The sequence below is a fragment of the Gadus morhua genome, chromosome 17 (assembly GCF_902167405.1).
Source record: "Gadus morhua chromosome 17, gadMor3.0, whole genome shotgun sequence".
Lineage (NCBI taxonomy): Eukaryota > Metazoa > Chordata > Actinopteri > Gadiformes > Gadidae > Gadus > Gadus morhua.
The window spans coordinates 8,951,465-8,967,233 of record NC_044064.1 but is presented as its reverse complement, the minus strand read 5'-3'; the positions used below and the strand labels follow the sequence as shown (position 1 = coordinate 8,967,233).

The window sequence follows — 15,769 nt, the reverse complement described above, 5'->3', positions numbered from 1 at the left end:
CTGATGCAGCTTTGCATAGATCAGTGTGGCTCTATTGGTAAGAGTGATGGTATTCTGATACCATCTTGCCTGCCTGGCCCTTAAGTTTATTGCTGAATGTAAATAGCCATTCATGGTCTCGGTCTGACCTGACCTGTTGATCGTGTTAAAACAAACAGGCTCATGAACCCCTTATTCCCGACCATCATGGACAAACCCTCACACTTCTGGCGAGTTCCTTGCTTCAACCACCGAGCAGCACCACTGCTTTTCAAACCATTACTGACATTTGCATGCTCCGCCGCGCGGCTCCCTGGTTGGAACAGGTGCCACGGTGTCCAATTTGTCGAGATGTGGGCGCAGTGCTCTGAATAGACAAGCAGGAGGCCTGGTTAAGCTCGGGACGTGTTGCCCCCGAACTATGGACAGTGACTGTGCTCCCGGGCTCCACGGTGTGACCACAACCTCCTCTGGGCGGTACCGGTGTGTCTGTGTCGCTCTGGGGTCAGCACGTCCATCCCTGATTGTGCTCCTCCTAGTAGCATCAGGAGCACTGAAACACGCGTCTAGACGAGGAGAAATTGATTTGGATGCAGCCTCATACCATTTGGCCGCCTAAAATGAGGCAATATAAAACAAAACAAGGAACTGTAGAGGGTAAATTATGTATTCATTCATTTTCTATGCCAGATTGTTCTAGTTCTTTCGATAGTGTCAGTCAAGAAGTTGTTGCATCTAGTTGACCAGTGCGCTAGAAGCCTATCCCTTCCTGCAGCTCAGACCAGAATGTAATTCTCACCTTTGATGCAGCGAAACAGTGTTTGCTTTGTGCCAGGCAAAATTGTACGTCCTGTTGAATCTATTATATTTACAGACTGCCCATCAAATATACATGGCATGTGTTTGTTTCCTAGCGTTTGTGGTTAATGGGAATGGATGCTGCCCTGAAGGTACGCACACACGTACACTGACGTACACACACACACATGCACACACTCGCACACATTCGCACACACTCGCACACATTTGCACAAACACGCACATTCACACACACACACACACACACACACACACACACACACACACACACACACACACACACACACACACACACACACACACACACACACACACACACACACACCTATTTCTGTACATTGGCTCTCCAGATTGCATCGTGCAGAGTGATGGCGTATAAATATTAAACGCTCTGCAGACTGAGCGAATCTGTCTTGTGGAGCTACGTATCGATCACCGAACCACAGGCTTTACAAGGAAAGCAACACCCCACCCCCTTTCTGGGCCTGGCGCCGGATTTATAGCGGACGCACGGCCGTCCGTTCCAACCGCCACAAATGACGGATCGGACGGCAGCGGAAGTGAACCCCCTCACCGACCGCTCTCCCCACAACCCGCTAGAATTTACCTCTGGCGCGCAAGAAGGGAATAAGCCTGGACAAAAACATGAAACTAGGGGCGACTATTAAACGATTACCACGTTAGCAGCATGAGGATTGTTGTGTTTGTTTTACAAAACAGACTTCATATCAGATGAGGGATGCAAAATTATTTACCAGTAAAAAAAACGAGACTATGCCCCAACTCTGAAGCAACACCTCTTTTAGCTTTGCGATCCCTCCAGCGTTCCCCTTCTGTCTTCCGTCAAGCCTCTACGTTTTTCTAACCTCGCCCCCGCTCCTCTGCACCCCCTCCTCGAAGTTTGATTCCCGACCTCCGGTCCCCAGCGACTCTTCCTTCACCTCGCTCTTCACTCCCCTGTCAATTGAAGCCGTGAAAGCTAAACGAAGGTGTAAAAAGGAGCCTATTGAAGTATCCCGTGTTTGTGTGTGTTGTAGGCATCCCCCTTGAGAAGGTCTACGACTACAGTGAGTACTGGGAGGTGGCCAGGGGGCTGTACGCGCCCTTCGACTGCACCGCCACCATGAAGTCCGGCAACGCCGACGTCTACGAGAACGAGATCCCCGGCGGGCAGTACACCAACCTGCACTTCCAGGTGAGCTCGTTGTTCAAACCCTGGCGGACAGTACACCAACCTGCCGTTCCAGGTTTTAGCCTGGTCGTTCCATAGGTGGCGCAGTCGTTGGGATTTCAATCATTATTATGTTTTCTTTGTGTATATGGGATGTGTGCGGCGAGGTTTTGTGCATCGGGGCCTCACCTGACCCAGAGAAAGGTTAATTGCCGGTTGACAGCTGGTACTGCTGCAACCTTTATTCTGTTGTCAATGTGAGCCCCATTTAGCCAAACACTGTTTTTTATATTTATTTATAACCTAGTGCAACCCAAGCTGATTTATTTCATTGATTTATGTTTCATGTTTTCAATATTCTTGTGGTACACAAAGGGCTTTGGCTCTTAAGAATCCGTTAGTGACAGGAGAGTTTGTTCTCTTACCCATAATATTTCCAGCACATTCTCTCTCAAGGGGCACGCAGGTCACTGAAAACAAAGCGCCACCATTAATGCCTCAGACTCTCTCAGGGCGATATGCTAAGGAGCATTGTTTAGCGTAAAAAACAAGAAGGTCGAAGGTGTCTGCTTCAAAAGCCCCAGAAACGTTGGCTAAGAGTGAAGGCAATGTATGTTTGCCTGTGAACTGTAGGAGAAAAGTTTACAGACTATTTAACAGCGTGTCGCGGCTAGAAAAACGCAGCTAAACGTTATTTCATCCGCGGGTCAGCCTTGCAACCTCTCATCTATCTTACAGAAACATAATTAGAACAAATGTTCTAGCAACAGTGCGTATGTACCTGCAAGACCTCAATGGGGGTTACGTCACACAGGATCAAAGGGGAAGGGGATGGAGACAAAGGTGTTTGAAGCTGCCTCTGTCGAATGTCGTTGTTGAACTGATCAAGACCCTACGAATAATGACATGTTTTGGGGGGAAAAGAAGAAAGCATCAAACACAAATTACATGTCGCAGGGTATGAGCGCGTGTGTGTGTGTGTGTGTGTGTGTGTGTGTGTGTGTGTGTGTGTGTGTGTGTGTGTGTGTGTGTGTGTGTGTGTGTGTGTGTGTGTGCGTGCGCGTGCGTGCGTGCGCGCCCCAGCCCACGGCTGGTTAAGATGTCCCCTAGCTCACGCTGGGGGTTAAATGGTGTAAAGGGTTGCCCCGATCTGATTGGCTGTATCTTGTGTGTTCCCGACCCACAGGCCCACAGCATGGGACTGGGCCACAAGTTCAAGCAGGTGAAGAAGTCCTACACCGAGGCCAACAAACTGCTGGGTGACCTCATCAAGGTGAGGCGCAAAGACACACTCTGCATCCCCTTCATGGACCATGACTCGCCAGAATCACACACAGGCCGAGGCGAATTTGCAATCTTGAGTCATTCTCAAACGCTGGTTTCTGTGGGACTATGAAATAATTCCCATGACAAAGGTGGTCACAAAAAAAGTGTGTGTCCCCCTTATAGACTTCTGAAGTCATTATAAGTAAAAGAAGAATCGCTTTGGGGGTTTCACACATTGGGTCCATGTCCTCCCCAGTCTATCCTGTGGGTCAAACATATCTAGCGAGTCGCTTCCCTCCACATTATCTGTGTTGTTATCCGGGGCCACTAAGCCACGGAAAATCTACCGGCAAAGTATCCGCTTTCACACTTAACGTGTCAAGTAGGCAGTGTGAAATGACAGAAGTCATAGGAGGTTCACCCTCCCCCCCCCCCCCCTCCCCCCCAATGGCACAAATTAGACGAGCTTCCTTTCTCCCCATTAGGGTAGGTTGAAATCCTTAGCAGAGCCGTCATGACCGCCCCCATTCTCTCCCCGAGAAGCGGTTGAAGTTTCCGCTAATCGCGTGAAGAAAAACAATGGGGAGGATCCAAATGTGGCGGGATGAGGGGAACTAAGACTGCGTTATGGGAGGAAGCTGTGAGGAGCCCCTTAATCTCTTAAATATCGTCTTGCAAGCGGCTCAAGCGGAGGCCTTGTGTTGTTGTAACAGGGAATAAAGGGGCAAATTGCGAATAATGCCACCGCTAAAACCAATGGTGATCACCATGCTGAAGTCCCCTCCAAGTATGTCATCATCGGCCCAATGCACCACCCCGGTGTGAGAGTTCAATAATGTAGTATTTTTTGTGAAAGATTGATGCATTGGATTTGTGTATACGTGTGGTTCAGCAGCAGGCAGGGTTTAGAACCTCCAGCATTAGGACGTCTGCAAACAGAAGAAGCTTGTTGGTGTCCGACCCACTAACTCAGTTTGGTGGTGAAACTTTTTCAATCCTTTCACACATTCATTTCCCTCTGGCTTCGGGGAGTTGAGCTGAGTCTGTGTATTACTGGCGGGGAAACCAGTCCCCCTTGCCAAGCCGCCTTATAACCCATTAAGTGAGCAGCACACACATGCCTCACCCCCACGGTTTCGTGACAGTGTTTAATTTTTTGCGTACTCATTTATTTGTTTGTTGTAGACGAAGGCCGGGATCATTCTCGGGTAAATCGGTGGCGTTTAAGATGGCTCAGATGATTCCTTTATTTCTATTTTTTATTTCCTCCATCTGTTTTCACGGCCGCTTTTGGCCACTGATTACCTCCCTGTCGAGAGCATATTGGCGTCTCTGGCACTGATTGGTTCTGCCTTGCCGCCCCTCGTTCCCTGCTTGGCCGAGGCAAACGATCCCAGATTAACTGCAACAGAACAGCCACTCTGCTCCTCCCAGATAACCTCTGTCCGGCTCCCGCCCTCTTCTTCTGTCTCTCTGTCTCTGTCTGTGTATGCGTCTCTCTCTCCATCCCCGCTCTCTCTCTCTCGCCCTCCCTCTTCGTCTTTCAGTCTTTCTGTCTCTCTCTGTGTGTGTGTCTCTCTCTCTCCTTCCCCTCTCTCTCTCTCTGTCTCTGTCTCCTTCCACTCTCTCTCCTTCCTCTCTCCCGCCCTCCCTCCTTGTCTGTCTGTGTGTCTCTCTCTCTCTCTCTCTCTCTCTCTCTCTCTCTCTCTCTCTCTCTCTCTCTCTCTCTCTCTCTCTCTCTCTCTCTCTCTCTCTCTCTCTCTCTCTCTCTCTCTCGCCCCCTCCCTTTTCGTCTGTGTGTGTGTGTCTCTCTCTCCTTCCCCTCTCTGTGAGACACTTTTTCATTCTTGCCTCTTTCTGTCAATATTTCCTCTGCAGTACGTCTCACATTTCGCAACACTGTCGATTTATCCTATTCTTTCCACCTTGGAATTCCCTGTGCTGCCTGATTCATTTAATTCACATTAACCTCCCCCCCCCCCTCCTTTCCCCCTTCATATCATTCTATACACACAGCTGGCTGGCAGCTTGCGTTGCAAGCATAGCATGGTTAGCCTACCCCGCCGCTGCTAGCTGTTACCCTTGACCTCTACAGGCCAGTCGGGGTGAGACGGGGCCTGGCTGAGGAAATTAGCATCCATGAGTTACATTAACGCACGCTGACACACTGACACGCACACACATACAGACAGACACAGCAATCTTGCCAATCAACATTATCATTACCCTTTAGATGTACTCCCTGCGTTTGCTCTTTGTTTTTCGATTATCTTTAATTCATTGGCTTCTCAGCTGCCATGGTTTGGCCCATCCCAGCTGGCTAATTGATTTTCATCCCTCTCTCTCTCTTCATTTGGTTGTCACTATAATTTTCTCTATTTTTCTCTTTCTCCGGCTTCCCGTCTCTCTCTCTCTCTCTCACTCACTCACTCACTCACTCACTCACTCACTCACTCACTCACTCACTCACTCACTCACTCACTCACTCACTCACTCACTCCCCCACTCTCTACCTCTCTCTCTCTCCCCCACTCTCTACCTCTCCCCCACCCTCTACCTCTCTCTCTCTCCACTCACTCACTCACTCACTCACTCACTCACTCACTCACTCACTCCCCCACTCTCTACCTCTCTCTCTCTCCCCCACTCTCTACCTCTCCCCCACCCTCTACCTCTCTCTCTCTCCCCCACCCTCTACCTCTCTCCGCCTGTCTCTCTCCTTCACCCAACAAGGTTCCTCCTCTGGCTCCGTCCCTGTGTTCCTCATCACATGTACCACGCTCTCCCCATCAGTGTCCTTGGCGCTAGGTGGGCGTGAACGAATTCTGTTGTGTCCTGTCACCCAACAGCTCTTTGTCACCTGTTTCTATATTGATGCACGCGCAGGAAAAGTGCGACGGTGCTAGTAGAGGGAACCGACCGACGGCACATGGGTGGAGGCGGCGGGGCCAGAGCTGCAGAGGCCGCTGTGTTGGTGCTTGTGCTAAATGGCGACAGTCCAGCAGCAATGATGTGATTGGCTGAGCACATGGCCCTAAGCAGGCCAATGTATTGTAGACTGCTGTGAACTTAGCACTTTGAAGGTGTGTGTGTGTGTGTGTGTGTGTGTGTGTGTGTGCGTGTGTGTGTGTGTGTGTGAGCATTAATGTGCTCGTGTCTAATGGTCTTTTAAAGTGTGTGTGCTCTTAGAGGCTATCAAAGGAACTTTTAACACATTTGCACACACTTGGTGTGTGTGTGTGCTTTTGCAGATCACCCCATACACACACACACATACACACACTTGCCCCCAGGGATCCAGTTGAACACTCTGCACTCCACACACACTGCAGATTTCCAATGCCTCTCTCTCTCTCTCTCTCTCTCTCTCTCTCTCTCTCTCTCTCTCTCTCTCTCTCTCTCTCTCTCTCTCTCTCTCTCTCTCTCTCTCTCTCTCCCTCTCCCTCTCCTTCCCTTCCCTCCATCCATCACTCTTCCTCCCTTGTCGCTCATACCATCATTCCCTTCGCCTGGCTCTCACTCTCTGCATTGATTTGTTTCAGCATCTCTCTCTCTCTCACTCACTCACTCACTCACTCACTCACTCACTCACTCACTCACTCACTCACTCACTCACTCACTCACTCACTCACTCACTCACTCACTCACTCACTCACTCACTCTCTCTCACACACACCCTTCCATTAAACCTGCATCATGTTTCTGCTCTTCCTCTCTTTATACTTTACCTTCCTCTCCCTCTCTCTTATTTCTGTCTCACTCCTCTTCGGTCCTCATTCCCTCCGCGCTCGCCTGTGTCCTATAATTGGGCGGTGATGGTTTTCTCCCTCCCTCTGGCTCTAAGTGAAAGATATACACACACTAACTCTAATGTGTTGACACAAATTATCTCCTAATTGTTCTAATCAGTCCAAATATGAGTTATTTTATAAGCAATTTAGCCCTAAAATCTGCTCCTAAATCTGAGAACAAAAATAATTGATATTGGAAATCACCCAGACGTCAGTAAGCTACTTTGTATATAAACATTGTTTTTCTGGTCTAGTGAACTCATGGAAAAATGACTCCCCATACCAGCTATTTTTAAGAACCAAGTTGGAGCCAAGATGGCCGCTAGGTGTGACTGAGGCCCATTGGGGAGGGAGCAATGGATGTTAGACTCATGCTAGACCCATTTAAAACCCCGTCAGTGTTCACCGATAAGAGGGCATTGAGTTTAAGAAGAAATTGGCTTAAAAGATTTGGGATTAACCTCAGCGGTAGGACAGGCGGCACGCAAGCGCGCACACACACATGCGCACACAGAAAAGACACACGCACACAATGCGAGAGACCCATACAGATACTTGCATTGTACTCACATGCACACACACACACACACACACACAGAAAAGACACAGGCAGAGAAGCATCCAGAAAAACACACCGACAAATGCAGAGAAATATTGATGGAAATGTTAACAAAAAAACCAAAGCGTTCCCTTTCACATTTCCTGCATATCTCCTGCACACACACACATACTGCACACTGCACACACACACACACACACACACTCCCTGGAATAGAGGAGTCTGCTTGGCGAGGGCTGTATGTCACACCAGCGCATCGCATCGGGAGGGGGGGGGGGGGGGGGGCAAAAAAAGGAAGAGAAAAGGTTGAAATTGTTGTGAACTCCACAGGAAGGAGGGATGAGGTGTGTGTGTGTCTGTGATAGTGAAAGGAAAGTATGGAAGCGGTAAAAATATCTTGTGATATGGCGCTCCGTGCTGCGAGACTCATCTGTCAGGGATTTGTGTAAAGACTACAAAACACACACCCCAGATACTAGCTCGACGCTCGACGCTTTGCCTACACTAAGTTCAGCAGGGAGTTGAAACTCGCAGGGAGTTGAAACTCGCACCTCGTTGGCGTTGAGTGCTCCACCCTACATCTCCAGAACTACGTGTCACGGTGAAATGAATTAACTGAGGAAAAAACCTGCAATCTGGATTTGTAAGGCATTTCTTAACCACTGCATTTGTGTGTTACCACAAAAGGCCAATGTTTGGAAGGTGCCTTTTGCCTGTGTTTCCGTGTCATAACAATTAGGTATGGTGAGGGCGCACACACACACACACCGACAGACACATACACGACAGATACACACACACACACAGACAAGACATACACACTCAGACAGACATATATACACAGACAGACATACACGCATACACAGACAGACACTTGCACACACACACACACACACACATACACACACACACACACACACACACATACGTAGTCTGTTGAATTCCATACACATATTAGACGATGAATTCGTTAACATGACAATTGCGTCACATGTTCAAATGGGTAGCGGGCGGGTTCACTTCGCCATTGCAGGAAATGACATCAATTGCTGTGTCAAACGGAGTCTGAACAAACAGTAAGTCTAGTCAGCTGATGACTAGCAGAGAGGGTGCTTCCCCACCTGTGCATTGAGGGTTTCCGGGTCCCTCTCCCCGACATTGTTGATTTTATACCCCATGAGAGTGGGACTAGAACCTGTAACAGCACAGGTAACAGTTTTTAAAGATAAAGATACACTTTATTTATCCTCAATCGTGATACTCTCATGTCACAGCAGCAGAATTATAGGACCCTAGAAAAGGAGGACATTTTGTTTGTTCAATATTGACCAAACATCCGTATCCTGCTCGGTACACTAAAGTGGGTCCCTACATGCCAAGACACCTTGCGATTTTTGCATCAGGAAAAAAAACGGGTTTTATCCGCAATCAGGTGATGTCGAAAGAGGGGAAGAGGTGGGCACAGGCAGGTGTGCCCGCCCTTCCGTCAAGGCTTGCCTTGTCAGCAGTAAGTCATTTAGGAGCGAGGGGGCGGGGGGGCAAGGCACAGTAATAATAAAAGCGAAGGATCTAGAGTTGATAAATGACGATCGCGGGAGGAGTCACACGGGAACCACTTGAATCCAATTATTCTCCCTCTTCCTCCTGGTTTTCTTTTTCCCTCTTCAGCCTGTGGGTGACCCAGATATATTTTTCACCCTCCCCTTGATACAAATGAGCAACCATCTTCTTCAACGGGTGCAGGGTCAAGCGTGTGTGTGTGTGTGTGTGTGTGTGTGTGTGTGTGTGTGTGTGTGTGTGTGTGTGCGCGCGAGCGTGTCAAAGAACGAGGCAGGAGAGTAGGTGGGTAATTCATCAAGGGTTATTGAAAATCAGAGCTGGCCGCTGTGGCTCGATGCCAGTGTGGACCCACCCAGGCAAAGCCGTTCACAGGGGGGGTGGTGGAGTTTAAAGAAAGGGAGGGCGTGTTTGTGTGTGTGCTTGTGATCACAACACACACCTGATGTTGAAGACAGTAAACAGCAGTTGTTTATAGGGAAAGGATGCCGGGCAGTACATCACATATTGAGGTGGAATAGAAGCTTTCAGAATAGCCCCACTCTAACGACCTGGCCAGCCCTGCTAATCTTTGTATTTTGCTTTGTTTTCTTGCTTGCTTATCTCAGCGTACCCCCAGTATATTGGCACACCATGTTGTGCAAACGTTTTTATTTCCTTCTTTCACTCTTTAATTATTTTTACCTGGCACCCCTTTCAGTCATTTCTTTCCCTTTATTCATTTGGGTGTTTCTCCCTCTTTCTCCTGGTTTATTTTGTTACTAAGTGCGCTATTTCCTTCATATTGTATTGATGTATTTAACATAGACGAATCTCCAAGGAATCAGACAAACAGAAAGAATATTACGTCATTATTTCTTCTCAGAAGAACACATTGAGAGAAGACTGCATTTTCATACACACAACTTTAAGCTAGGGGAAGCATTTCTGGTCATTATTGTTGAAATCAATCCGGCAATCAATAAAGCAAAGGCTGAGTCAGGAAAAGTAACAATTCCGGTATCTCAGGCTGTTGCAGACCTGTGCTGTACACTCATTGCACATAACCAGAGCCTCCTACAAGCCCAGGCAGACCTATTGCTAAAGCTAGCCAGCTAGTCACTTCTTTTAGGGGAGAGGCTTTGAAGTGAGGGCCGACGGGTTTGGTGGGATTTTTTCAGGAGGGGGATACTTTCAAAATTGAGCTTGTTTTCTCAAATTGCCAACTCTAGCTTTAAGTTCTATGTATGTATGTAGCCTTCGTGTTCCCTAAATGTTTCCTGTTCAGAGGAGAACAGGAAACCTCCTGTTTATCTGAATGGTTAGAGCTAATGACTCCTCCATGTTTATTAAATCAACAAAATAATTGGAGGGGAGGAAGAACAGAAGAACAAAGCGTTGCACAACGTCTATGTGGCGACAGCCTTGTGTCTATGGATCCCTGGATGTCCCCTAAGACACACACTTGTCTGCATGTGTGTGTGTGTGTTTGTGTGTGTGAGCACTCATGCTTGTTGCTAGCAGAGCGCACACGCTACGTGACTTTCCCGCTGTTTTCCTACGCGGCGCCCCACCCTTAAGTGGGCGCGGCGGTGGCGTCTGGCTGATGAAACGGGCAAACCCCCACGGTCTCTCCCAGCACCGGCTCCTCCTGGCTGCGGCGTCACAAGGGTTCATCCAATTACTGTTTGACTCTCCCTGAGACAGATCCCCCCTTCAGTCTTCATCCTCCTCCCCCTCCTACTCCTCTTGCTCTTCCTCCTCTTCCTCCTCATTCATCTTCCTCTCCCCTGCTCTCTTCCTCCCTCTCTCCTTCTCTTTTCCTTTTTACTCCCCCTTCTCTCTCCACCATCTCTCCTCCTTCTCCTTTTAGTCCCCTCTCTTCCTCCCAGTCTTCCTCCTCCTCCTCCTCCTCCTCCTCATCCTCCCTGCTCTCTTCCTCCCTCCCTTTTCCCTCCACCCTCTCTCTCCCCCTCCCCAGTGTCTACCACACCAGACCTTTACCGATTCATCAGGCGTGACGGTGATCCACAGTTTAGATCACTATTAATATAGGAAGGACCAAGGAGAAATGTCTCCCTCTTCTCCCTCCCCCATCTCTCCCTCTCTCCCGCCTTAAGACGCTCCCTCCCTCTCCTTCCCTTGCTTCCGCCGTCCATGCCCATCGCTATCTCTGTACCTGCCCCTCTTTCCCTCCCTCCCTCCCTCCCTCCCTAATTCCCTCCATGTCTCTCTCTCGCCCTGCCCCTCTCTCCCTCCCCCCCTCCTTCCCTCCCCCTTTCTTTCCTTGTCCATCTCTCCTTCCCTCTCTGCCCTCCTTGTCGTTATAGATAGAGGGCTGTGGGTCCATTTTGGCCTCAGGTCGGTCGCAATCATACGCTTTCTTCCTCTCCTTCATTTTTACAATCTTGTCCAGCGATAGATTGTTGATAGTTGTATTCCTAGGGATGCACCGAAATGAAAATTCTTGGCCGAATACCGAAAACCGAAACACCGAAAAATAATTATTATGCCAATTATTAGTACCATGCATTTATGGCTATGACTGTGTAATAACTTTGTTTAAATCAAGGCATTGCAATTTTTGCAAATCGCTATACGTGGGTCTTTCTCAGAAACATTGAAAAACGTCCACACCGCAGACATATTGGCGCTTATCCAGACAAGCGTGTGCTGGCCGAAAATCTTCGGTGGCCGAAAATCCGGTGCATCCCTATCCTCCAGTTTGTGCCATAACGGAATCTGTAATCAAAAGAGAGTCGCGGTGTAGCTCTCTGTCCCCGGTCCACTGGACGTTTTATCAGCCCAACGCTGAGCTACGGAAACAAGAGGCGGTCTGTGACTTTGGCCCCTCCAGTGTCCCCGGAGCCGGTTCATAGTGATGCTTAACAATACACGCTGTTCGCTTTCATAGGAGCCCCAGTCTCCCCGGAGTGAGAATTAATACCGCCGTTTTATTTATTTATTTTAAAACCCTTTTCTTTTTGCTAAGGCCCAAAGAGCTGCCTTAACTTGTATTTTGCAATAAAACTTTAAAGCGATTCAGGCGGTGTAGCCATTGTCTGTGGCCCCTGGGTGGGGTCGCCTAATGGTGGTGATCAGCTTTTGTATTATCTGTCAAACCTCTCTCTCTCTCTCTCTCTCTCTCTCTCTCTCTCTCTCTCTCTCTCTCTCTCCCTCTCTCTCTCTCTCTCGCTGTTATTCTCCCACTCTCTTTCACACCTTCCCCCCCGTCTGCCCCAGCCCTCTCTCCTTCTTCCCTAACTCGTCCCCTCTCTCCCTCGGCTCCCTTTTACTCATCATCGTCTCCCCCCCCCCAATCACAAACTAATGGAGGCCTCGCGATGGCTCCAAACTCCCTCCACCGCCCTCCATGGTACTCTCCAGCCAATATTACCCATGGAGAGTAATGACAGTGTGGATATTTACACCCAAGTGCTCCGTTTCTGTCTGGGTAAAACGAGACAGTGGGGAGGTGGGGTGGGGGGGGGGGTGGAGCAGCGACGGAGTTTATCACCATTATGCTGATAAGGATGGCTATGGCCATAATGAGCAGCCATTATAAAGGGTGGAGGGATTGAATATATGGGATTCTAATGAAACGCTTCCCCTGCAACTCTCTGCCCTTCTATCTCCCCCTCTCCCCCGTTCCCGCCCCCCCTGCCTCTCGCTCTCTTTGCCTTTGCTCCCTCTCTCTCTCTCTCTCTCTCTCTGTCTCTGTCTCTCTCTCTCTCTCTCTCTCTCTCTCTCTCTCTCTCTCTCTCTCTCTCTCTCTCTCTCTCTCTCTCTCTCTCTCTCTCTCTCTCTCTCTCTCTCTCTCTCTCTCTCTCTCTCTTGCCCCCCCCCCCCCCCCCATTTGACGTCGTTACACCCTGTGATTGCTAGAGCTGAGAATAATGTAGGTAGTTTGTTGTTTTCCTCCCCATTCCCCCACGGCCCCCGGCACAAGAGACGAGGGGTCAAAACAACCAGAGCTCTGTCTGCGTTCTGGGTCCGTCGGGGGGGGGGGGTTTGTCTCTGGGTTCAAAACAGAAGGGATGTCCTGCTGCCGGCGCGCCGCTCCACACAGGAGTGGGGGGGTCAGAGGTGTGCGGTCCTGTGAGTGAACCAGCGTGCGTGGGGTGGATGAACCCCGGGCTCTATCCCGGAACACGGTTCAGCCCGGCCAACGTCCGAGCCCAGAGCGGGAAAGCAGGGTCAAGTAGAATGTCACTGTAATTGGACGGGCTGGACAGCCTGGGGGGGAGAGGGGGGGGCTGTGGTTATGAATGCTGATATCCACAGGACACCTCTTCAGTCACGGTAGGGCACGAGGAGAAGCAAGGCGTTCTTTCCTCCTGGGAAAGTCATGTCTTTGACCGTCTTTGTGTGTGATGCATCACCTGGACTTCTGCCCTCTGACCTGTGACCTCACCACACGTCCCCTCCGTCTCCCCCACTTCCTCCTTCTCTCTCTCTCTCCCCTTTTTCTTAAGAATGTTACATCGATTTTCTAAACGTTCACAATTCTCACCTGACGACAGCCGTTTGAGACACGAAGAGCCGAGGCAGTGTAGTGTAGTTTGGGTGTCGACATACTAACTTGTAGACATCCATCACCCACCTAACCCAGAGTCCACTGTAAATTGCATGGGATAAAAGCGACTGCTAAAATGGTTCAATAGCATGGAAGGAGTGTCCGGCCATGGCTAAAAACCGAAGACCGATGGCCTAATAATCTAAATTGTCCCATCTTCTGGGTCTCGGAGTCTCCTTAATGACCAACTGCTTAAAATAGTAAAGTGTCAATTATTTTGCATTTATTAGCATCATTTTACAGGGCCAGCACATGCATGGCTGAATGCCCGGTTTTCCATTTCCATTACATCTGCCAGGGAAGGAAAAAGACGACAAACGGACAAAAAGCCTTAAAGACGTGGACTGAGGATACCCAACGACGGCATCACTCTCTACCACCACCTCACTAACGCCTTCCCCTCTCCCTCCCCCCCGCCAGGTGACCCCCTCCTCCAAGATCGTGGGCGACCTGGCCCAGTTCATGGTGCAGAACAACCTGACCCGGGCGGAGGTGGAGGAGCAGGCGGACGAGCTGTCGCTGCCCCTGTCCGTGGTGGAGTTCCTGCAGGGGCACATCGGCATCCCCCACGGCGGCTTCCCCGAGCCCCTGAGGAGCAAGGTGCGCGCGCGCGCACACACACACACACACACACACACACACACACACACACACACACACACACACACACACACACACACACACACACACACACACACACACTGATCATAATACTTATACAAATAATTTGATTACCTGCAACCAAGCAAAAGTCTAAATAAATAAAGAGTGGCTGATTATTTTTAAATGCCGATGATAATTAAAGACTTTGCAACACAAAGTGGAGCCAATCCCAGCCCGCCCAATAAACATCCCTAATACAAAGAAATAACACTATACTACCATCGAGAAATGGATAAGTCATCAGCAAAAGACTGGGGCAATCCCGATCCCCACCAGTGGGGGCGCCACTGGGCCCGTATCTCTTCCAGGCGTTCGGGCTCCAGTCCACTCACCGCTCCGTCCGGTAGAATCTTCTGTGTCTCCTTCTTATTCCAGATGAGCTTAATGTGGGGCCGCGGCGGCGTCTCGGTGAAACACTCTTTGTAGCGTTTCATCAGCGCCCGTCTAAATATAGCCTTCCCCCTTCTGGTCCAACTTCGGCAAAGACTTCACATCAAATGTGCGTATCTGAGACATTTAGAATGTCAACATATATTTCACGATATCCACAAGTATGCAGGCTATAAATGGCTAGCACCATTAGCCTTTCTGTCAGGTGTGTGTGTGTGTGTGTGTGTGTGTGTGTGTATAGTTCAAGATATGAGCTTGAGTCCTATGGTTTCTAATCAGGCGAGCGTGCACAAGCCAGACGGTCAGCGTTGCCGCAGCCCAACACAGGGCAGAGATGACCGGCAAAGAGGCTAGCTGACGCTAGGTGCTAGCGCTGAGGCTGTGAAGGTCAATGCGACGCCATAATTACGTTTTGGTGCTGGTAATTGACCAGCCAGCGGGCGTTTCATTTGGTAAAACACTGTCACATGCATTTATCTCTCTCTCTCTCTCTCTCTCTCTCTCTCTCTCTCTCTCTCTCTCTCTCTCTCTCTCTCTCTCTCTCTCTCTCTCTCTCTCTCTCTCTCTCTCTCTCTCTCTCTCTCTCTCATGTTCTCTGTGTTTCTGGTCTCACTCTTCTCACTCTGTCCCTAGGTTTTTCTCTCTCTCCTTTCCTCCTCCTCCCTTCGGTCTTTCTCCTCTTTTCCTCTCCCCTCTCCATCCCCTTCCCTCCCTCTCGTTCCCTCCTCTCACACGAACACCCGCCATCTCTAAAGAACTTTAGACGGAAGGCAAGCGAGTGACAGGAACCCTTTTACCCCAAACATCCCTCTGTGTAGCAGGTGACTCACGGATGTTTTTTGCTAGTTTCCATTAACGACTACGTCACTGTCGATGGGTGGGGGGGGCGGGCGAAGTAATGGAAGGAAACAGGAAACGGGAAGGAGTGAGGGTGAAATAAAACATACAACAACCTTCTGAGCTGCTGTCGAGTACTGGCGTCCACTTAGCATGCACCGCGGTCGAAGTGCGTCCTTGAG

General features: G+C 49.6%; 1 protein-coding gene across 2 annotated transcripts in view; it reads left to right on the top strand.

Moving 5' to 3' along the window:
• The window catches only part of LOC115529545 (pyruvate carboxylase, mitochondrial), a 268,651-nt gene that overhangs the window by 226,583 nt on the left and 26,299 nt on the right, over window positions 1-15,769 (top strand). For both annotated transcript variants that reach the window (XR_003973581.1, XM_030338305.1), the window contains exons 20-22: window positions 1,836-1,993; window positions 3,156-3,242; window positions 14,118-14,297. Coding sequence is in view for 1 of the 2 variants with exons in the window: in XM_030338305.1 (XP_030194165.1) it covers window positions 1,836-1,993; window positions 3,156-3,242; window positions 14,118-14,297 (425 nt within the window). In the remaining variant the exon portion in view is untranslated. The remainder of the gene's footprint in view (window positions 1-1,835; window positions 1,994-3,155; window positions 3,243-14,117; window positions 14,298-15,769) is intronic.